Source organism: Rhodamnia argentea, chromosome 6, assembly GCF_020921035.1.
Source record: "Rhodamnia argentea isolate NSW1041297 chromosome 6, ASM2092103v1, whole genome shotgun sequence".
In the NCBI taxonomy this organism is placed as follows: Eukaryota; Viridiplantae; Streptophyta; class Magnoliopsida; order Myrtales; family Myrtaceae; genus Rhodamnia; species Rhodamnia argentea.
In genome coordinates this window covers 27957061-27979492 of record NC_063155.1, presented here as the reverse complement: position 1 = coordinate 27979492, position 22432 = coordinate 27957061, and the positions used below count along the sequence as shown (strand labels likewise).

Genomic DNA, 22432 nt, shown 5'->3' with positions numbered 1-22432 from the left:
CGAGATGAGCCACTGATGTGGCTGTGTGGCCACATTTTAGAATGCCAAGTCACATGAGCAACATGTCAGCATTTCGATGGAAACAAGTTGGATTCTGGACAAAATGCAACAAGAAGAAACTGAAAGTTTGGTTCATTTGGTGATTAAATCAAAGTTCAGTGACACTCAAGAAGAAAATGACTAATGATCACCACCGAAATTTATCCTCTACCTTTGGATGCACAATGAAAGTAAATAAGAGAACAGGATGCGGAATGAACACCAATCTAAAAGAAGCAATGATAAAATCTGTAGCCTGAACAGCACGATCAAATCATACTCTTTTTGTTTAAGACCAAATCTGTAGCCTGAACAGCACGATCAAATCATACTCTTTTTGTTTAAGACCTTATTTTCAAAGCTAGTGTATGGTAAAACGAATAACACATAGCATGCGAACTATAAAAGAAGCCACGGGCTCTTGGTTTTATAATTTTTAGCAAATCCAAACAGGAAGATGTTCCCTATATCCCGCAATTTCATCTTTACACAGTCCAACAAATAAATCTTGCAGCATCAGCATTTTCCCTCTATCCAGATCCATCTAGTTGTCCAAGGGAGAGAAGGTGTGCCGCATATTGCTGCAGCAAAGTAAAACAGAGACCAAATATGAGGAGCAACAAACTTTGCAGTGCGAAGTTCACACCACAAATACAAGAGTTTACTTAAATTGGAATTTGCGAATACAAGGACTAAAAACTTGACCTCTCAAATGAGAACTCCCTCTTTGACCTTCATTCCTTCTTTTAAAGGTTTATATGAAGATAATTATGTCTAATGAAGTTTATTCACATCACAAGCTTCAGTTAGCCTAATTTTCAGCATCCTATCCTTGATTCGCACTAGAATCGTATCTTTGCAGACGAAAGAATCAGAACCAAGGATCCTGATCTGCACGACTCTGCCATGCACCAGCAGCTTAATTGTGTAATGTCACGATGCAGTTTCAATTTTAAGTATTTCATGAAGGTTGCTAGGAGTTGCACTGCACCATTAGGATAAGAGAAAATCACATAGAACACCTAATCTATGAATGAGATTCTTGACTTTAAATATGACTCAGTTCGACTATCACAATAATGTCAAACCATTTCCCTGAGGGCAACTGTTTTTTTTTTCCCCTTCAACATCAGTCAAGCCATCAGGCCACAAAACAAAGGCCTGGCATGATAATGACGACTTAGATGAGAAACAAAAACCATTAGTTTTAAATTAGCAAGGTGGGAAAATTATCGTTTCGTCCATTTCCAAATGCTTGGTTTTTTTATCTGTACATAAACAACAATAGAGAAGTTGGAAGAGAAAAACATTCTGACTTTCAATTGTAACAGTCAACCATTGTGATTCCAACGTGCCCCATAATATAACTAAGCACTCTTGAATCGTCCTCTCCATCTATAACAGCACATTCATCATTACAGGAGTAACCTTAAACAAGAGGAATGGGAAGTCAATCACTTACAGCATGATATGCATACGGCGCTTTTCCTTGGCGCTCGAAGTGCTTGGACATGATGCAGAACTCGATGGGACCCCACTCTTCCGCTTCAAAGCAATTGCCAAGAGCAGCTTTGTACAACTATGACCAAATACGTTAATCAGACATAAGTTGCACATCGTAAACAAGCAAGGAAAATGCAGTACAAGGTAGAAAGAGCCACATAACCATAGCGCTAACAGACCTTATCAGAATCACCCAACAACTCAGTTCCGGCCGGGTAAGCCGCATAATATTGGTCTCCTCTAGAATATCCAGCTCTAGTACTGCAATGAAGACGGCAAAAAGAAGTGGGACGAACATACAATAATTAGCTTCGGAATCTGAATAGCAGTCCAGAAAACTATAAGTTGAGCGGAAACAAACAGCAAAGACTCACGTGTTGTTGGTATAAGCATAGCTCAAGGCGGCTGTGAAGCAATAGAACACAGAGTACCCCACGAACCTCCTGAACTTCTGAATCTTGAGAATTTCCTTGAACCCTTCATAGACCATCATCTTCGATGATCTAATACTACGAAATTTTCCTCAAGAGCATCTAATCAAACACGTGGCGTGCCTTCTGAAGAGCTTAACGAACACACAACACGAATAGAAACTTCGGACCTCCAAAAGTAGGAAGTGAAAGGGAGGCATGTGGTAGAAGATGAAGCTCCAGTATGAAGTTTTCAAGAAGCGAGAAGAGATCCAGCTATGGAAACTGGGCGAGAACGAGTATGAACTCGCGACGAATGAGTGCAGTACATCTGCGGAATGCCGGATTACCCGATCGGACACAGTTGAAGGCCCTTCGGAGACGGCCAGTCCCGACCCAACATGTGGGCCTCATTTGCTCCTTGGGCCAAACCGATGACTAGGTCAATCCAACCCGGATCCATTTCACATAGATAATTAAGGGCAGGTATGACAGCACTCGCGGAGTAGAATTTTTGTTCCAGAAATACTTCAGAAACAGAAATCCGTTTGGTAACGCAACTTTTAGAGTAATATTTTTTTTTTTGCTCTAGAAGTAGTTTTGGAGCCACAATTTTTTCCAGAAGTAGAAAAATCAATTTCTAGCCTGAAGTTGATTTCTAGAGAAGTCGAACCAGGGCGCGTATGGCAACACTTCTGCTTTGCCGGTACGACACCGGCACGCTGATTAGTCAGAATTAGTCTAATCTGGACGAAAAGATAATGAGTTAGATCTAGTCTTTTGCCCTATGTTTCGATGGACTGATACGAAAAGAGGAGAAACGGTTAAAAGAATTGCTAGAGAGAGTGAAATGAAGAGACAAGAAATCGTGAACTTTTACGATTGTTCAAGTTGCAATAAAACAAAGAAACGTGAGCAAAAACCATGGAATTATCTCAAATCTCTCCAAAAGAAAAAAAATCGCTCAATTTTGGAGGGATTCGAAGGGCTTAAGAAATTGGTTTAAAGCAGCCACTTAATTTGAGCAAAACCAAGGTAATCCAATGAAATTTCCCGTCCGCTCTCTACTATACTCTCGAAATCTCTCCCAGTAAACGCCGTGTTGATCTCGGTGCTACTGAGAAAGTATTTCAATAAAGTCTTTGCTCGTTCAGAAGTCAACCCACGAGTCCTATTCGAACTTGGAACTTGTACTCGGATCAAATTTCCTTCGCGGACTCAAACTCGACAGTTACTTCGCCTTGTTTTTCGTGCGGTTGTCGATTCATGATTCGATCTGTTGAAGTGCAGGCTTAAAAGAAAGGAGCTTCGGGATCTTGTCTCTGATGCGGAAATGCTTGATAACTGATTTGACAAAAGGTAGAGGATGTTATGCTCGTATTGGTCTTACCTCAACATAGCAGGGGAAAAAGCAATCTGGGTCTTGGGGAAGTGTCTAGTTTTATGTTTCCAGGGTTCCTAGATGTAGCTGTTCTTAAGGAAGTGACTAGGCAATAACATGCTAGTTGGCGAAGTGACTAGGATGTTCTTATCTGGGTCTTGAGGAAGTATTGTATAGTTTAAGATGCTCAACATGGTCATCGCGTCAACATGGTCATCACGTGCTTATCAGAAAAACAGATACATGGTCATCCAACTTTAAATCCTACCCTTGGAATAATGCAGAAGTGCCAAGCATATGAGTCTCGCCAGAACAGAACAAAGCAATAATGAACATCAAGCAGGCAGCAGGGGCTGCGGCCGCTGCCACTGTTGGGATGATAAGGAAGCCTAGATTTAAAAGCTCATCGCAATGATGCATATCTGATCGGAAGCTCTATCCAAATTTTATGATAGACAGAGTGTTTAGACTTTGGAGGGGCCAGAAAACTCGCAAGCATGAGCTCTTCCATGTCCTTCTCAATCACCGCTCTCTGTCTACTTCCATTTGTTCCATTGATGATGTCCATCTCTTCTTGCAGAGCAATCTTGATTCCTAGAACTAACCAAACCGATTGAGATGCGTTGCTCCAGTTCAAGGATAAGATATCCTACCATCCCTCTGGGGTTTTCAGCACATGGAAGGACTCCGTCCATTTCTGCCAGTGGCATGGGATCACATGGGGCCATTGGCATCCTAGGATAACCCGTTTAATGCTTCCGTCTCTAAAACTCGTAGGACCGCTGTCTCCTTTTATTGGAAACCTTAGCTTCCTCCAGATATTGGACATCCAAAACAATGGTTTCATCGGCGAAATCCCCCTGGAGATAGGTAACTTGTACAGACTCAGATACTTAGGCCTGGGGAATAACTCATTCTCTGGTTAAATTCCTGCCAACATCTCGGGCTGCATAGATCTTGAAACCTTGAGACTAGGCAATAACATGCTAGTTGGTGAAGTTCCGACAGCATTCGCGTCTTTGTCGAAGCTAACAGTGGTTTTCATGTACTCCAACAATCTCTCTGGAAACTTCCTGGAATTCTTTGGGAACCTCACTTCTCTGGTGTCCATCTCGGCAACAAGCAATAACTTTGTGGGAAGAGTTCCAGCCTCGTTGGGCCGTTTGCAAAATTTGGAGTATATTTCTCTCGGTGCAAATGGACTCTATGGCACTCTCCCTTCCTCTATCTTCAACATATCTTCTCTTCTTGTCGTTCTTTTTCCCCAAGACCAACTTGAAGGGAGTCCTCCTCCAGATTTAGGAGTCACTCTTCCTAATCTTGCCGTGCTAAATGTCGCCAACAATAGTTTTACTGGGCCCATTCCTGCTTCCATATCAAATGCCACTAACTTAATGCGGCTAACAATCCCGAAGAACAAATTTTCTGGAAACGGCCTACCATGGAAAAGCTTAATCAGCTGCAGTGGATAAGCATTTCGGTCAATCAGCTAGGTAGCGGAGTGCAAGGTGACCTGAAATTCCTTGAATCCATCAATTCTACCAGCCTGGAGCTCCTGGCAATCAATCTCAACAATTTCGGAGGTACTTTACCTGAATCTATTGGCAACTTGTCCTCCCAGTTGAATATAGTGTCAATTGAGTGCAATCGATTGTCTGGAAATATCCCTTCATCCATTGGAAATCTGCGTGGCATAGATCTGTTGTACATCGGCAATAACAAGTTCACGGGCAGTGTTCCCGATACCATCGGAAACCTCGTCAAGCTGAAGGAGCTTCGTATTCAGATGAACAAACTCACTGGGAACATAGCGTCCACAATAGGGAACATGACGGAGCTAACGGAACTCATCTTGAAAGGGAACAATTTTCAAGGGAGCATTCCTCCGAGTATCAGCGAATGCCAAAACTTGGTAGTGCTCGACCTTTCGCAGAATAATCTCAGTGGAATCATACCATCTCAAGTTTTCACTATCTCTTCCCTATCTATCTATTTTGGTCTATCCGAAAACCAATTGAGTGGTTCCTTACCAGAAGGAATCGGTACATTGAATAACTTAGCCAAATTAGACGTACATGGCAATGAACTATCAGGAGAAATCCCTAGTAGCCTCGGGTAGATGCACTGGGTTGGTGGAGCTTCACATGCAAAATAATCTATTTGAAGGGAATATCTCTTCATTCTTGAGTTCCTTGAATGTTCTTCAGTACTTAGACCTCTAGAGGAATAATTTCTCCGGCCCTGTTCTGACATTCCTGGAGAAATTCCAATTGCAGTACCTGAATCTATCTTTCAACAACTTCCAGGGTGAGGTACCGGGGGAAGGTGTGTTCCTGAACATGAGCGTGACTTCGCTCGAAGGAAACGATAAGCTCTGTGGCAGTATGCCAATCCTAGATTTGCCAAGTTGTTTGACAAGCAAAGGAAAACGCAGATCATCTACCTCCCATTACGTTATCATTGCAATTACTTGTGGGACAGTAGCGGTGCTGATACTTCTGTTGCTACTGGTGACGTTTTATTGGCTGAGGAGGAAGAATAGTAGGGCTTCTCTAGAGACTCCATCAATAAGGGGATTTCAGCAAGGGTCTTATGAAGACATTGTAAAAGCAACAGACGGGTTCAACTCTAGCAATTTGATCGGAGTGGGTGGTTTCGGCTCCGTGTATAAAGGAACCCTAGAAGATGGAAACAAAATGGTGGCTGTGAAGGTTTTTGACTTGAAGCAACGAGGAGCGTCGAAAAGTTTCATAGCAGAGTGCAAAGTCCTGAAAAACGTAAGGCATCGGAATCTCCTTAAGATCCTAACAGCTTGTTCCAGCGTCAATTTCCAGGGCAATGAGTTTAAGGCTCTGGTCTACGAGTTCATGGAAAATGGTAGCTTGGAGGAGTGGTTGCATCCGAATCTTGCATCTTGCACCAAATGGGACACAAAGGCATAGGTTAAACTTTGTTCAGAGACTGAACATTGCTTTCGACGTAGCTTGCACAGTGGATTATCTCCATCATCAGTGCCATACAGAGGTGATCCATTGTGACCTCAAGCCAAGCAACATTCTTCTGGATGCCCAAATGAATGAACATGTCGGCGACTTTGGCTTAGCTAGGATATTCCCTAACCCCACTGGTGATCTGCACGCGAGTCAGACAAGCTCAATTGGTCTTAGAGGAACCATTGGCTATGCTCCTCCAGGTGATGTATGCTTGCAGTAAATCCAAGGTCAATCGTCCTTTTATAAGCTCTTTCCCTGATAATGCATGCATGGAACTACTTGTCTGAAATATCGGCGCTAGTTACGTTGACAGGTCAGACTCGTTCATTTTCCGTGAAATCTCACCTCAGCTAACTTCCCTGTGCCTTACAGAACTAAACAGAACCATAAGTTCTGATATTTCGGTCATTCATTTGATTCCATTCTGTTCTTTTAAGTAGAAAGCTATATGAATAGACTTTTAAGTCCTGATATTTCTTTAAAGTTGAAAGTTATATGAATAGACTGTTAAGTTCTGATATTTCGATCATTCATTTGACTCCATTCTGTTATTTAAAGTAGAAAGTTAAATGAATAGAAAATCGTTGATAAATCACGCTTAACATGCTATGTAACCTTCTGGCCTCTATACATGCCTCCTCTTCCTAGCCCTTACGATTTGATGAGCTGATCAGCTCACGGGTCAAGTAAAATCCAACTGCAGAGTATGGAATGGGAAGCAACGTGTCCGAAGATGGCGACGTGTACATCTATGGAGTCCTACAGCTGGATGCCTTGAACCTTCACGATTACTGCCTTGCGGCTTTGCCAGAAAGAGCGGCAGATGTAGCAGATCAGCCGCTCCCATTTTATGACACAGAAGAATCATCAATTGCAGACACTATGAGCAATCAAAGAAACATAAGTGCCCATGTTCAAGAGTGCTTGGTGATGATATTTGAAATTGGAGTTGCCCGTTCTGCAGAGCTGCCGCAGGAGAGAATGAGCATAAGCGATGCGGTGACTAGATTGCGTTCGCTGAAACAGAAAGTTGACAAAATGGGATTCCGCTAGAAGTGATGGGAGAAGTATTGCAGAACATGGGAAGATTAGGAGTTTGATTGCTTACTGTTTCCTCAGTTTCTTGTTTGGAAATGTGGGTTTGCGACATGTTCCATGTTTGGTTAGTTACCGTTTCCTCAGTTTCATGTTTTAGGGGCAATAGATATGTTTCGACTTGCTAATGCTGAAAAAAGGACAGAACCCGAGAAAACACTTCAAAGGCCCTGTTCTTCTAACAGCTCTAAATTGCGTATTCTCTACTTGATCTTTCACGCCTTTGTCACGCAAAAGGGAAGCAAAATGCTCATACTGAGGAATCAAAAAGGAGGAATCCTCAAACAAGAACTTAGCAAAGCCCAGACTGCACGCCCGTTTGCCCAAAATAGTCTCCGGAAACGATTTTCCAAGAGGAAGAAGAGAAGAAAAAAGCTAAAATCAAAGAACAGGGGAAGAGAAATGTAATGGCGTTTGGAGGCGGGTTCGTGAAGAGACGAACGAACAATGTTGGAGGGCGAGTAACGAGAAGCATTCAGAGAAAACCCAGAAAAGCTCCAACGTCCATCCATCCTCAAACACCATCGATTCGGTACAAAACCCGTACTATGATGCCATTTCGATTTTTCTTGATGTTGAGGGCTTGGGGTTCCGGGCAATCTGTAGAGAACCCACAGGTGCTTCAGAGCCATTGATGTCGCAACGCTCTGCCCCAATTAACTTCCACCAGCCCTCGGCTTCCATTCCTCTCTCTCTCTCTCTCTCTCTCTCGCTTTCTCTCGCTCTCTCTGTCACAGTCGACCCAGAAAGCCCTAATGTCTTTGCTCGACATTTGTCCGTGAAAGTTCCGGGGTAGAGAGAGACAAGGCACAGGAGGGAATGGCGGCCCATTCAGGCTGACTAGGCCCGAAGCACCAGCAAAGCCTGCCTTGAAGTCTTCCCGTCTTAGATTTCAGCCAACTACTTAGATCCACCTGCGGGCCCCGCCCAGCTTATGTTACCCGACAAGGTAAACTTTGAATGCCTTGAAACATCATCTTCCTCCTGCCTTTCACCCTCTATCCTTTTGGGAAATAGGGCAGTATCCCTCCGGTGATCCACAGCGCCCTGGAAGCAATGCTTCATCAAAGCCTAGTAGAGTCGGGACACTATTGTAGCGTAAGCAGAACGTCGCAACAGCTTCGGCTTTGAGATACACAGCGCATGGCATTGGCCCGTGCTGCGCAGCGTCCACTTGGTGCTGCCTGGCACATGCTTGACAATCCACGATGCTGGCTTTGTGCTGCACGGCATTAGTGGAGGCAGGAACTTTCTTTTGAAAAGAAAAGTTGACCCACATTGATCATGCATAATATTTTCGTCCGATGCCTGGTTGATCCAATTCCTGCATCATGGACAAAAGCTTGTGACCCAAACTTTTGAGAAGAGCCAACTTTTTTGCCTCGCTTCAAGGTATGGAGTGGCAAAACTCAGATCGAGACATGATCAGCAGAATTGTGGTGATGCAATGCAGTCCAGAACATAGTTAAAGACAGGCTCATGGGCCTGGTTGTACGAGATTCGCAGGGCCTTGGTAGGTCGGAAGCATTAAAAAAAAAAAAAACTGGCTGACAAGGCAGTAAAGAACATTATCCTGCAAAATGGCATCGCCAGCCAATCTTTTGGGAACTTCCTCTTGAAATGTCTTAAATATCTTATTTTGTAGGGTTAATCGCTTCACAAATGAATGATTCCTTCCAATATTGGGTACAAAGTCCCGGGATTTATTTCCTGCAACCGTCATTTAAGAATGGTTGGTAACTTAGTATTTCCCTTCTAAGTGGGATTTATCATGCACTGGTTGTTTCATCAAATGCAATAGTTCGCCCGAAACAAAAGTCACAAGTCTTACTGGAAGCTCTCTCGAAGTAAAAACCTAATGAATTAGGCCAATGAGGAGGAACGTGCTCTTAAAAATACTAGAGAGATGATCCAATTGAGATGTGTGAAAATTGACTCGAACACCACCTGATCGCCAAAAAAGAGAGAGTCTTACACACAACGACAAGCCCATGGAGCAAACAATAGGATCTTGATAGGATCTTCATACAAATTATATGCTCCACATAATGCTCCTGAGGGAGATTTCACGTAAAATTCCTTGATCTCTCGCCCTTGGATTGATTATTGAGCATTGTGCTCTCTAATCTAAAAATCTTGTCTCGCTGCTACTCTGCCATTTGTCTAATATATTGTTTCAGCTTGGGTTCATATCTACGACTATGTCGTTGCTCCTTAATAAATAATAAAGACAAGATGAATTGACACCAACGTCATTTAAGATTCTCTTAATATATGTACATCTTGTTCAAAACCTACTGTTTACAAGCAGTGACTGCAAGTAGATAAGAGTATAACCTATCTAGAAGGCAAAAGGAAGCGAACTTTCTAAGGCATATTTTATGCAACGTACGTCAAAATCTACGAGTTGTTTTGTAATACAATTGCATATAAATTGAGTTGATGAAGGTGACTGATGGTTTACTCATGGAAACTCATCTTCTCTTATATTCTCTTTTATCTATGACATGTCACGATCATTAGCTGAAGGGTAGGTCCCATTGTTCGAATACAACAGACAATTAATTAGTACTTGGAGCCTTGTCCTGCTTTATTTGGAGTCGTGACATGTAGATCGATGATGAGCATATTCTTAAAAAAAAAAAAGTAAGAGAAATCAGAAACCCTAATTTAGAACCCGTCTAATTTTAAGGTCATAACGACAAAGATTATGCGGGATTCGACGGGGAGTCAAACTGACACGTTTTATAGCCATCTCTTATCAAGTGTTCTACGTAGTGTATGACAAAATAGCACTTAACCTTCTCACTTCCCGCTTCGTTCACCACCCTAAAAACGAGATACGAGGAAAGATACCAAACTACCCTGGAAGACATCCGGCAAACCCCAACTTTGATATTGCAACAAGCCCTAACCCCCGAAATACAAAACCCCAAAAGCCCCCTGCACCGACATAGGGAGACCCGCAGCGTGGCGTAGGGCGGCGGCGGTACCTGTTGGAGGCGGTTGGCGGCAGTAAAGGGTGGCGGAAGTGCGGTTAGGGTGGCTAGGGTTTTGCATTTTCTAGTTGGGGTTTTATTTTAAAGGGTTGAGGAATTTGGTATAAGGGGGCAGGGGGGGCAATTTGGGAAGAAAAATGACATTTTTGTGAATAACCGCAAGATGTATCACCAAATGTGAATCTAACATGAAAATTTGAGGATGCAAACTTGTATTCTGAAAATTAGAGGATATAAAGTGGTCTTCAGTGAAGAAAAAAAGGAAAGGTGATTGGTAATTTTCTTATATATATATATAACATATGGCATGATTAAAGGACGCATCCTCGGTAAGACCAACTTTACAAAAGCCGGATGCAAACTAATCGACATTTGGTCATGATTAGACTCGCCATCACAGACATCTCACGACGCACATGATCTGGCAATGAAACATATCGCCACCCTTCTCATGCTTTGCTTTTTCCCTAAAGCATGCTCGAAGGTGATGGTGTTAATGGAGAAAAACGAAGGAACAAGGAAGAGAGAAAAGAAAAAAAAAACAAACAAAAGAGAACAGAGAAGGAAACACACAGGACTCAGCAACTTTCCAGGTGCGGGATTAGGCAGAATAATGCATGTTTAAAAGCGCCAGGGTGATGGGGGACCCTGCCATAAAACGAAGAGATTATTAATTAGTTAAGTTGCCCCCCCAGTTTGATTAAGCTTTTTTGACTTTGATTAATGAATCTTTTGTCGCGTTAGAAGTTCTGGAGGGCTCGCCAATCAGTTTGTAATTGCTGCAGTAATTGATTCGTCGCCAAGTAATCGTTTGTTTAATCATTGAGATTCGAGGAGCTGAACTTTGCACGGATTTCTTTTCCTTTCTAGTCTCAAAACCGCTTGTACATAACCTTCTTTATTTTACACAGGAGGCATATGCTACAATGGCTCTTGTTTCATGTTGTGTAGTCTTGTTACTACCGGGAAGAGAAAACGCTGTTAAGAGATATCTCTGCGAAGGAGGGTAAGGAGGGGGGAACAAAGTTTTGGTTAGTAACGGACAACGCCATCAATATGCAAAGGATAATTTAGCTCTGACAATAAGTTAAGATATTGCTAGAGATATTTCGATCAAGGGTACAACGAGACATTCTCGAGCGAGTATTGGATACTCAATAGGGTTTTATTAGGACGTAACGAGCAATACGGCCGTTAATGTTGATTGTTGTGGAGATTCTAATGCCCTTTTTGTTGAAATTGATGATTGTGACGGAGGTCGATCATGAGCCCGCGATTCTTGCCCGGACCAAATGGGCCTGAAAGAGCGAGTTTTAGCGGGCCAAGCAAAGTTACTTAGTCATAAAACTTGACTTAGCCTAATAAATTCTTATGTAAAACGTTATGTTTTAGATAATTCTAGGCAGAGGTGGGCATAATTGCAGAATAGAATGGAAAATCGGAAAAATTAGAATGGTATGAACCGTTCGGATTCCAAGTTTTGGGGTGTGGTAGGTGCCAAAGTGAAGCGAATTGTGAAACGAAATCGTTTAACTCACGAAGAGAAATGAAAATCCTCATGGGCACAAAGTGGAAACAGGGAGGGACGAAAAAAGGGGCGGTCGCCTCGCCGGTCACACGTCGTCGAAAAGCCCCATGTCACAGTCCAGCGCCACTTGTAACCCTAACCCCAAGTCGAGTTAACACAACCAGAGAAACTGGTTAAATCTCTCTCTCTTAACCCACTTCCCAGTTCGATGTACACCCTGGTCCCGCAATCCAGTTCAAATCACGCAGCACCACTGACTCCCCCCTTTGCATGTGTGTATGTATATTCATATATATATACACACACCCACACGCTCTCTCCAATACTATGCAAAAATTCACCTAAGGCTCTCTCTCTCCTCTCTCTCTCTCTCTCTCTCTCTCTCTCTGTGTCATCAGCAAAATCAGAAATTGTTGCAGAAAGAAAACACCATCACTGACTCAGCACTCTGCTACTCGAGAGGAAGGAGAGGAGACCAGGCCAGTACCAGTGTACCACCATATCCTTTCCAAGTTAGTTACTCAACGGTTATTGTCCCCCGCTTTCCCCATTTTGACCCTCCTCCCCTCTCCCCCCCCAAGCTCCCAACCATGATCACCGCCCACGACTTCTACACCGTCCTCTCCGCCGTCGTCCCCCTCTACGTCGCCATGATCCTCGCCTACGGCTCCGTCCGCTGGTGGAAGATCTTCTCCCCCGACCAGTGCTCCGGCATCAACCGCTTCGTCGCCATCTTCGCCGTCCCCCTCCTCTCCTTCCACTTCATCGCCAAGAACGACATCTACGCCATGAACCTCCGCTTCATCGCCGCCGACACCCTCCAGAAGCTCATCATGCTCTCCGCCCTCGCCCTCTGGGCCAACTTCACCCGCAACGGCTCCCTCGAGTGGATGATCACCATCTTCTCCCTCTCCACCCTCCCCAACACCCTCGTCATGGGCATCCCTCTCCTCGAGGCCATGTACGGCCCCGGCCCCTCTAAGCGCGACGACGCCGGCGGCCTCATGGTCCAGGTCGTCGTCCTCCAGTGCATCATCTGGTACACCCTCCTCCTCTTCCTCTTCGAGTACCGCGGCGCCAAGATCCTCATCATGGAGCAGTTCCCCGAGACCGCCGCCTCCATCGTCTCCTTCAAGGTCGAGTCCGACGTCGTCTCGCTCGACGGCCACGACTTCCTCGAGACTGACGCCGAGATCGGCGACGACGGCAAGCTCCACGTCACCGTCAGGAAGTCCAACGCCTCCAGGCGGTCCCTCGGCCCGGGCTCCTTCTCCGGCCTGACCCCGAGGCCCTCCAACCTCACCGGCGCCGAGATTTACAGCCTGAGCTCCTCCCGGAACCCGACCCCGAGGGGGTCCAACTTCAACCAGTCCGACTTCTACTCCATGATGGGATTCGCCCCGAGGCGGTCCAACTTCGGGTCGGCGGATCTGTACTCGGTCCAGTCGTCGCGCGGCCCGACCCCGAGGCCATCCAATTTCGAGGAGAACTCTGCGGCAATGGCACAGTCCATACCGTCTCCGAGATTTGGGTTCTACCCGGCACAGACAGTTCCGACCGCATATCCGGCTCCGAATCCAGAAATCGCATCCGCTTTCACCAAAAACAGTAAGAACCCGCAGCAACAGCAGCCAAAGCAGGAAGGAAAAGCCAACCACGACGCCAAGGAACTCCACATGTTCGTGTGGAGCTCCAGCGCGTCGCCGGTGTCCGAAGGCGGCGGGCTCCACGTGTTCGGGGGGACCGAATTCGGAGCGTCCGAGCAATCTGGACGGTCCGATCAGGGCGCCAAGGAGATCCGGATGATTGTCGCTGACCATCCACCCAATGGCGAAACCAAAGGTACTCCTCCATTATTATTATTATTATTATTAATTTTTTATTTTTTTTTTGAGTTTATGTTATTGGTTATCAACTCGGTTAATTTAATAATTAATCTTCTAGCAGGGGGGCAAGACAATTTCTGTTCAAACAATTGTTTAATTCGTTTGGCTCGTATTACTATTTCTAAAAATTAAATGTTTGTGATGATGTAAAGCGGTTGCGGAAGCTGAGGGCTTGGGTGGGGATGACTTCAGCTTCGGTGGGAAAGGCGGAGGTGGAGACGAGGAGAGAGAGCACAAGGAGGGCCCCGCCGGTCTGACCAAGCTGGGGTCCAGCTCCACGGCGGAGCTGCACCCGAAGGCCGCGGGGGCTGCCGAGCTAGGCGGCGGAGGCGAGGGCGGGAAGCAGATGCCCCCGGCGAGCGTCATGACCCGCCTGATCCTCATCATGGTGTGGCGCAAGCTCATCCGCAACCCGAACACCTACTCCAGCCTCATCGGCCTCACCTGGTCTCTCATCGCCTTCCGGTGAGCCCTCGGGAAACTGACTCTGAGAAATTCCCAGAATTTCGAAATCGCCATTCGCTTGGATGATGTTTAATGATGGTATAATCGGGTTGGATTGCAGGTGGGACGTGACAATGCCGGTAATAATAAGCGAGTCGATCGAGATTCTGGCCCGTGCCGGGCTGGGAATGGCTATGTTCAGCTTAGGTGAGTCTGGGGGTGGGGTGTCATTTACTTCTTCCTCAGAGGTGCCTTCTTCCATCGCTGTTTCATTTCAGGCTTTTGACATAAAATCTGCACAGCCCCAACATGCCACCCCATGAGCTCATGTGCGTCCCGAAAGGGCAATCCGCCAGCAACCCCATGCCCCGTGGTTTACTCCAAAAAAGGAGCTCGAGAATCGTCTCGTATCTTCTGAAACAAGAGTCATCGAGACCACCGAAGACGATTAAGGAAATTCCTTTTCTTTGCGTGGCCTACCTAAATGGCTTCGGGGGGAAAAAAAAAACCGGATAATTCATCGGCTTTTTACCCGACGGTTCATGTTTGTCCGGTCGCTTGCTCTTCTTCAACTTCTTTCTTTTTCTGTTTTTTTTGGTGCGCGCGCGTGTGGTGCGTTCATTTGAAATGAAATTTTGGGAGGGGGATGTTTTGGGGGGGGCTAACAGGCTATAAATGTTTGACGGCGACCCTGTCGCGGGAGGGCCTGATCACGTGCTGCGGCGCTGCAGAGTGTTCTGGTGGTCACGCACTCCCGCGAGGCCTATCAATCATCAATCGGTATTGATGATTTTTGGACCGTGAAGGCCGGGGGGGGGCCCAGCTCGCAGATGTCGGTTGCGGTCCTGAGCTGGTGGCATCCTTGATCCCCCATTAGATGCCTGCCCCCGTCTCCTGTCGTAATGCTCAATTCAATTTCAATGTGATGGTGGAGTTTATGCAAAGTTTAGTGTAGAATATTCATCCCTGCTCATATAATCTCTCTTATCAACACTTCGTGTCTCTAGCATTAATCATTTTTTATTTAGTTATGAGGAGGTGTTGATTGAGGTGGTTGTCTGATTGGCAGGTCTGTTCATGGCTTTGCAACCCAAGATCATCGCGTGCGGGAACTCGGTGGCCTCGTTCGCCATGGCGGTGAGGTTCCTCACCGGCCCGGCCGTGATGGCCGCCGCTTCCATCGCCATCGGCTTGCACGGGAGACTCCTTCACATCGCCATTGTCCAGGTGTCCGCTTCTGATTTCCTATCTAATAATTCACATCGCATGGTTGTTAAGAGAGAGTTTTAAAATGTTGGGTTGTGTTAAGCTCGTTTGTTTTGGTGCGACAGGCTGCACTTCCGCAAGGCATCGTGCCGTTCGTGTTCGCCAAAGAGTACAATGTCCATCCTTCCATTCTTAGCACGGGGTAAGTCACTCCTTGGCGCGTAGACGGCGCTACAAAAGTTCCATCTACCAAAATAATACGTGACCCGACCAATTGTCCCGTCTCTGCATTTTTCAGGGTGATTTTCGGGATGTTGATAGCGCTGCCGATTACCTTAGTGTATTACATCCTTCTCGGGCTGTGAACTTCCTCGACGGGCTCGGATCGATCGAAGGAAGCGGGAGCTCCGATTAACTTTTAGATTGGGGAGCAAGAGGAGGAAGGGCAACAAAAACTAAAGTACTCGGGAATTTCCAGAGGATGAAGGAGGAAAAGATCCCAAGATGCTTGGAGCAAAGAATATTAGCTTTGACCCTAATACCAGGATTGACGCCCATCCCCCAAACCTACCCAAAAAGCCAAACGAGTCTTTTACCTCTTTCTCGAAGACCTTTTTGAATAGAATACCTCCAAAGCTCGTCCTGCTTGAAGGAGACATGGAAGAGGGAAAGAAGGAAAACACGATAACCGGGTCGAGTCGATCCGATCATATAAATATGTATTTTTTTTTTTTTTTTTAACTTCTTGCAAGTTCTTCTCTCTGGCCGTCGTGTCCTACGTGGGCAAAAGGCTAGGGTTTAGGACATTCATCTTCGCCCGTGAGAACGGCAAAACCACGAATGGATTGTTAGTTTTAATCGAAGAAGATGAGGGTCGTTTTGGGTGCTGTTTGGTTGTCCGTAGATCAGGCAATTATTTGCGCTCTTGTCGTGTTTCTGGCTTCTCTTTTCTAATTTTCCTTGGGACATCGTATTGTGAACAGTAATCCATTCGAGTTAAGCTTTTGTTAATGATGAGATGACGTTTGCTTCTCTCGAAGCGCAAAATTCGTGCGGTGCAATTTCGATCCAATGTGTGCGCGCGCGCGCGCGTTTTTTCTTCTTCTTCTTCTTCTTCTTTGAGCTTTGCTTTCACCGAATCGGAGTTCAATAATGGAGGCCGAAATCAAGACAAGACCCGACATCATGTTCCGGCTTTTGGTGAAAGGCACGTATGATTTTCTTCGCCACTCTGTTGGTCTTTTAGACTTTTTCTTTTGCATGGAGCCCGTCCTGCGAGATGATATGGTGGCGACTGGCGATAAACAGCCGAAAAGGTGGAAGTCAAAGGTGCTTTGTATTCGGCATTTTGCCCTTTTTGAGACTTTAGGGTTTAGTCGCCCCGAAATGTCACTATTGCTAATGGAATCATTTTTAACTTAATCGGGTTAATCACCTTTCTTTCCTTAACCGGAACAAAAAAAAAAAAAAAAATTTAATACGACGACCATGGTGCCGGATTGTTCTTGTGCTTGAAAATCCTATTATTTTGGCCGAACCCCGTCACGCATCGAACCGAACAAGGCCTCCTCTTCGTTACCCCAACATAACGTTCACTAATTGGCATATCGGAGTTAATCGGGGCGGGTTTTCTTAGTTTTCCAAGGATGATTGATCTCACTATTGGGGTGCTTATCGCTGTAACTTTTATCCTTTTTATTGGCGTGCATGTTTTGCTTGCAACGTGATCGGATAGACCTAAGACGCTGGACAACGTACGTATTAAAAAGCATGCGGCATCATTCGATGAGGATCTGCTGCAACCGGTCAAATTTTTGTAACATGCACAAGACTGGCGAACGAAAGCTACTTTTTTTTTATATGCTCGGGGGGGTTAGGAGCCCGTCAATCGAATCGGCACTTGGGAGCTTGACTTGATCTCCACGAATTTCAACTCAATTAGGTTAAATTTTGGTGCTCCAATGGGACTTCCGGACTTTCTGCCGGGGGCTATTTGTGTCTCGACCGTGATTTGAACGTCGAACACGTGGCGTGTCTTTGAGGAATGACCGAATTTTGTTTGGCCATCAGAATTTTCTTGGCATGTTGATGGACTCGGATAAAGATGTAGAATAGATCCTGAAGCATTCGGATGGGAAGTCCTAAGGCCAGTTCAAGCCAAATATATATATATATATATATATATATATATATATATATATATATATATATATTGAGGGTTTTATTTTGGCCAATTTAGTTTTAAATCTTTTGACAATTTATCAATTTAGTCATCTTGGTTGAAAATAGCTGGTGAAGACAGCTAGCTAAGCCACATAAAACAGCCGGCACCGACGTAGACCGAAAAAAACAAATTTTAATTTTTTTTAATTTTTTAAATATTTATTTTTTTCGTTTCTTTTTTGTCTTTTTTTCCCATTATAGCGGGCGAGGTCTTGCAAGCCGTCGCAAGATTTGGCCCAAGGCCATTGTAGCCTTGCCGATTGTAGGCAAGGCAGCCTTCACTTGCAATGATGACAAAATAAGAAAAAGAAAAAAAAATATGGTAAAAATTCTAAAAAATTATAAAAATTATCTTAGTCAACGCCGGCTGTGCCACATATGACTGCTTACATTTAAGTTAGCAATTTTTCTGCCACAATTGATCGAAAATACTAAATAGATAAATTGTCAAAAGATTCGGGACTAATTTGGCCAACTGATTGAGACAGGTAAAACTCAATAAGGAGGTCCGATATTACAAAACTAAAATAGGTTTGAGCCTACCCAATTTCATATAGGTCATCCATGAAAAATTTGACACATGGAAATATATTTCTTTTATTTAAGATATAATCTAAATGGTTGCAACACAGCTAGCAACCTCAGCCTTCGTACCCCACAATTCCTCTCTTTCTCTCTCTGAAAAAAGTGTCCAAAAAAGTATTAAATCTATTGTATTGGTGCTAATTTAGTCTTAAACTTTTTAATTGTGTTAATTTAATCTTAAACCTTTTGACCTATGACCAATTTAGTCCTTCCGCCTAATTTTGGCCTGATATTGCTTACGTTGACGCTAGCCGACTTACGTGACATGATCGGTACCGACATTGACATATTTTAATAATATTTTATTTTATTTTTTTACTTTTAATCTTTTTTTTTTTTTTTGTCTCTCTTTTCTTTTCCTCTTTCCTCCGGTGGTCAGCATGGCCATGGTTGATGAGAGTTGGCCTTGCCTAATTGAGGGTGGCCTTCACCACCACAAGCGACGGTCAACATCATCGAGGTGAGGGCGTACGCTAGCAAGGCCGCCCTTGCCGGATCCGGTGAGTCAGGCATTGCTCGGGCGAGGGTTGGCCTCACTGGGCCTTGCCCCGGCCATGGCGATGCTTGGGCCGGGGCGAGGCTTGGCAAGGCCAACCCTCGGTGACGTTCGCCCTTTCTGGCCACCGGAGGAAAGAACAGAGAAAAAAGAAAGGAAAAAAAAATAAAAATAGAAAAAATAAAAATTATTACCATGATATTAAAAAATATCCACGTCGGTGCCGGTTGTGCCACGTAAGTGACCAGGCGTCCACGTCTATAATATCCTTTCAAAATTAGCCGAAAGGACTGAATTGGCTTTAGGTCAAAAGGTTTATGACAAATTGGCACAATTATAATAGATTTATGATTTTTTCGATACTTTTTCCCCATTCTCTCTCTCTCTCTCTCTACACCATTGCCTCGCCAATCTACATCAACTAAATCCATACGTATTGATCTCATGCCATTTATTAACGACCCGACCTGATTTATGTTAGAAAAACCCGTAAAAGAAGTTTTTAAAGCGAAGATCATTCTTAAAGTGTCGTACTTATGCATCATTTTCAAGAATTCGTCTCTTCACTCGGGTGGGACTTGAAACAACAAGAGCAAAAGTTACAAAATGCTCCAATTCTCTTTGAGCAAGTGGAAATTATTTCCGTTTGAGAACATGTAAGTTTCCATAGATGTTTAGATTCTTTTAAGAAATCTCGGGAAAAAAGATTCTAATGGACTCTTCATTTCAGAAGTACAATTTTGCCAAATCACCAAACGAATAGTTTTCCGGGAAGTCTCTCAGTTTGGTGGTTTTGGAAGGACAAAAGTAGGTCGTATGGTAGCCCCTATTGTTGAACATCTTTTCTTTGTAATCAAGTACAACCTAGAAGGTCGTTCGATAATTTCCAAGCACGAGCAAAGGTTGTCGAGTGGTGTAATGTTCAAAGAATCTAAGCAGTAATTGGGTAGGGAAAAGGATTTAGCAAACGAGATTTCATCGATCGAAGGTACCAAAAATTCATCACTCTTTTCGGTATTGATTGTGTGACATCTAACAAGCTTTTTCACAACAGACTTACTCATTGCAGTGCTAGTTTAAACCGTCTTCGCAAATACTTTTGTGATCAACCCCCGGTCGAGATATAGATAAGTGAAACTCACAAATTTATTAGTTTCGAGGTGGGAATTCGATCGAATATGTAGCTCTCTACCCATGGGGAGAGCCAGGCGACGGATGTCACTGCGGTTGGCTCCCAATTTTGTAAGTTCTACGGAAGACGTAGACATAATTTTCTCTTAACCAAGTCCCTTTAGGTGGTGGACCTAGTGTTAGTGTTTGAAATATGCAACGAAACCAAATAAATTAAGCGCTGGATTAACACTATACCTCCAAGGGTTTCTCAAAACCTCCCCCCCTCGAACGGACAACATTCCACGAACCAAGGTTCAGCCGAGTCCAACGTGAATTCGGGGAGTCGACAGCCCCAAGACCACAATATGGTCGTGTGTAGCGCCGGAAGGGAACACACGCACTACATCCCGACTTGGAAACAGAAGCGAATTAGAACTACAAGATTTTGTCCGCAATCCCACCAAGATTAGTCGGTGGATCAACGACTCGAGATCATCCTAAAATTCCTTTTGACTAATCACTCCTCCCGATAATTGCACCGGATGACGACGACGACGATGGTGGAGGACGGGACGGGGCGTTTTCTAATGGTTTAGTCTCTGTAAGGCGTGCGTCGTCATCTCGTAAGACCAACATGCCCTCGAGAGAAAGCGATCAGGAGGGTGGTGCAAATTTTGGGACAGGGTCATCGGAGCCAGCTACGGACTCACATGTTCGTGTAGGAGGGTCGCTCCAAAACCCCCACGTGTCTTGAGCCTCGCTTTTATCATGCCGTCCATCTGGGTCTGGACCATCTCGATTGGACATCGAGCCCTCTCGATAGAGAATACTTATCATTATCAACTTCAAGAAGATTGAACCGAGGTTAAGTAAACAATGCTTTGAGCTAGAGGTTTATTAATTGGCCATAGAAGGTGTCACAACCTCACAGAAACGAGGTTCTTTACAGTCGGTTTAGAGCTGCCAGTAGTGAGAAAACGCCCATTTTTGCCTTGCAGGGCTATGAAAATCCACGAGAAATTTGAGTTTATATGGGTTATGAGTACGGCAAGGTAGCGTCATTTCTAACTCTTGTTAGACGTCAAAACAAAAGCAATTCATGCTGACCCTCCATTATTTATAAACGGCGACAGCATGAATCCAAAAACGATTCGACGAAAAATGTGGGCGCTCAAACTCTGCAAGTTCGGCACAGCAAATCTTATGAATGATTTGCACTGCCAAGGAACTGACAATGGGTACAGGTTAAGTACTAAAGACCCAAAAATTAACGCAACCCCAGCTAGTCATGTGCACATCTGGGACCGGCTCGGATCGCACTTCTCCAAATCTATTTTATGATGTAGGTTCACTTTCGCGAGAATATGTGCACGTTTGCCCTTCTTATGGGAACGAGGAGACGGACATGGGCCAAAACCCTTGGGCGATATCACGAGATCATCCCTCACTCGTCATAATACGGAGCGAAGCGAGTCATCTCTAAAATGAGAGAAACCTATGGGTATTTTCCGATCAAATTATGCAAAGAGGAAGAGGGGGGACTCAAAAACGTTAGCCATCCAAAGCCGGTGCTGGGGCGAGCTAGCCAAAAGGCGCTGTCCTGGGCCCGTCCTCATATGGATGCCCATAACGAGGTCATGTGGGGGGATGAAGATCGGGTTGCTAAGGGCTCCTCAAACAGCGACAGAAGCCGAACGTGCATGCAAATGCAAGTGTGTGCGAGTATTATTGCAGAGAAAAAGGAAGGTAGGGGAAATGGATAGGATCCAACTAATGTAGGGTCTTCTCCCCCTTCACAGATTCGACTTCTTTTGACAGCACCATCTCTGTGGACTTTTGTAGTTTTCTCGCTCAAGCTTTTTCCTTTTTTCCTTCTCATCGTTATGTGAACGCCCAACCTTTTTTTTTTTCTTCCTTAGGTTAGGTTTCGGCCACAAAAGAGTTGGCCCCAAAACTTGACATTTTGACTTCATTGTGGTCCTACTGCTGCTCTGAATACTTCTTTACCTAGCATACAGAACTTGTGTGACCGAATTCTCATTTCTTCTTCCGCTTCCTCTTCTTTCTGTGATTCATGGATATATGTCGATGGCTTCGTACATTTCGCACCCTCGGTGTCGGCCCCATCCGAAATCTTAGGGCCATTACTACAGCAGCATAAATGCTCGATGGGATATAAGAGAATAAGCGCGAACCGCTCATTCCTTCACTCTTGAGGATAAGTTCTTTGTTGAAAGACTAAGGCATGTTTTATTACTTCGTACTAGACCCATTAAACAGGTGGGCCTGATAAAAAATGGTCATACTTGAATGGACCCATATAACTTATTTTGACCCGTTTCCATATAATGCAAATCTAGAGACCCACATCTGACCAACACCCGATCTAACCCATATTCTCAAAACACTTTCATATTTAACCAATCTAGGAAAATAAAAAAAGCAACAAAAAAGTCGTGAACTTATTGCATTGCTACCAATTCGATCATAAACTTTTCAATTAGATTAATTTAGTCTTAAACATTTTTGTA

The 22432-nt window shown here is 44.5% G+C and overlaps 3 protein-coding genes across 3 annotated transcripts; 2 read left to right on the top strand and 1 right to left on the bottom strand.

The window, feature by feature from the left end:
* Window positions 1-417: 417 nt before the first annotated feature.
* On the bottom strand, window positions 418-2251 carry LOC115728332. Its single transcript, XM_030658686.2, has 4 exons — window positions 1917-2251; window positions 1722-1803; window positions 1502-1618; window positions 418-620 (listed from the first exon to the last, which is right to left on the bottom strand). The coding sequence occupies exons 1-4, from the start codon at window positions 2033-2035 to the stop codon at window positions 570-572; spliced, it is 369 nt and encodes a 122-aa protein (XP_030514546.1). The 5' UTR covers window positions 2036-2251; the 3' UTR covers window positions 418-569.
* A 2523-nt stretch (window positions 2252-4774) lies between these two features.
* Window positions 4775-7379, top strand: LOC125315550 (receptor kinase-like protein Xa21). The gene is made up of 4 exons (XM_048280756.1): window positions 4775-5296; window positions 5640-6210; window positions 6317-6526; window positions 7030-7379. Exons 1-4 carry the CDS (start codon window positions 4775-4777, stop codon window positions 7377-7379), a joined length of 1653 nt encoding a protein of 550 aa, XP_048136713.1.
* Window positions 7380-12310: 4931 nt separating this feature from the next.
* Window positions 12311-15930, top strand: LOC115727362 (auxin efflux carrier component 4-like). Its single transcript, XM_030657578.2, has 6 exons — window positions 12311-13790; window positions 13987-14299; window positions 14400-14485; window positions 15348-15505; window positions 15610-15686; window positions 15783-15930. Exons 1-6 carry the CDS (start codon window positions 12539-12541, stop codon window positions 15847-15849), a joined length of 1953 nt encoding a protein of 650 aa, XP_030513438.1. The 5' UTR covers window positions 12311-12538; the 3' UTR covers window positions 15850-15930.
* The last annotated feature ends 6502 nt before the right edge of the window (window positions 15931-22432 follow it).

Excerpts from the sequence above, each read along its gene's own strand:
- LOC115728332 (XM_030658686.2), bottom strand. The coding sequence starts at position 2,035 with ATGATGGTCTATGAAGGGTTCAAGGAAATTCTCAAGATTCAGAAGTTC. Across the intron at positions 1,804-1,916 it reads TATGCTTATACCAACAACAC|TACTAGAGCTGGATATTCTA; the intron begins GTGAGTCTTTGC and ends TCTTCATTGCAG. Across the intron at positions 621-1,501 it reads CGCCGTATGCATATCATGCT|CAATATGCGGCACACCTTCT; the intron begins GTAAGTGATTGA and ends ACTTTGCTGCAG.
- LOC125315550 (XM_048280756.1), top strand. The coding sequence starts at position 4,775 with ATGGAAAAGCTTAATCAGCTGCAGTGGATAAGCATTTCGGTCAATCAG. Across the intron at positions 5,297-5,639 it reads GTGGAATCATACCATCTCAA|GGTGAGGTACCGGGGGAAGG; the intron begins GTTTTCACTATC and ends AACAACTTCCAG. Across the intron at positions 6,211-6,316 it reads CTACGAGTTCATGGAAAATG|CTTGCACAGTGGATTATCTC; the intron begins GTAGCTTGGAGG and ends CTTTCGACGTAG.
- LOC115727362 (XM_030657578.2), top strand. The coding sequence starts at position 12,539 with ATGATCACCGCCCACGACTTCTACACCGTCCTCTCCGCCGTCGTCCCC. Across the intron at positions 13,791-13,986 it reads ACCCAATGGCGAAACCAAAG|CGGTTGCGGAAGCTGAGGGC; the intron begins GTACTCCTCCAT and ends GATGATGTAAAG. Across the intron at positions 15,506-15,609 it reads TTCACATCGCCATTGTCCAG|GCTGCACTTCCGCAAGGCAT; the intron begins GTGTCCGCTTCT and ends TTGGTGCGACAG.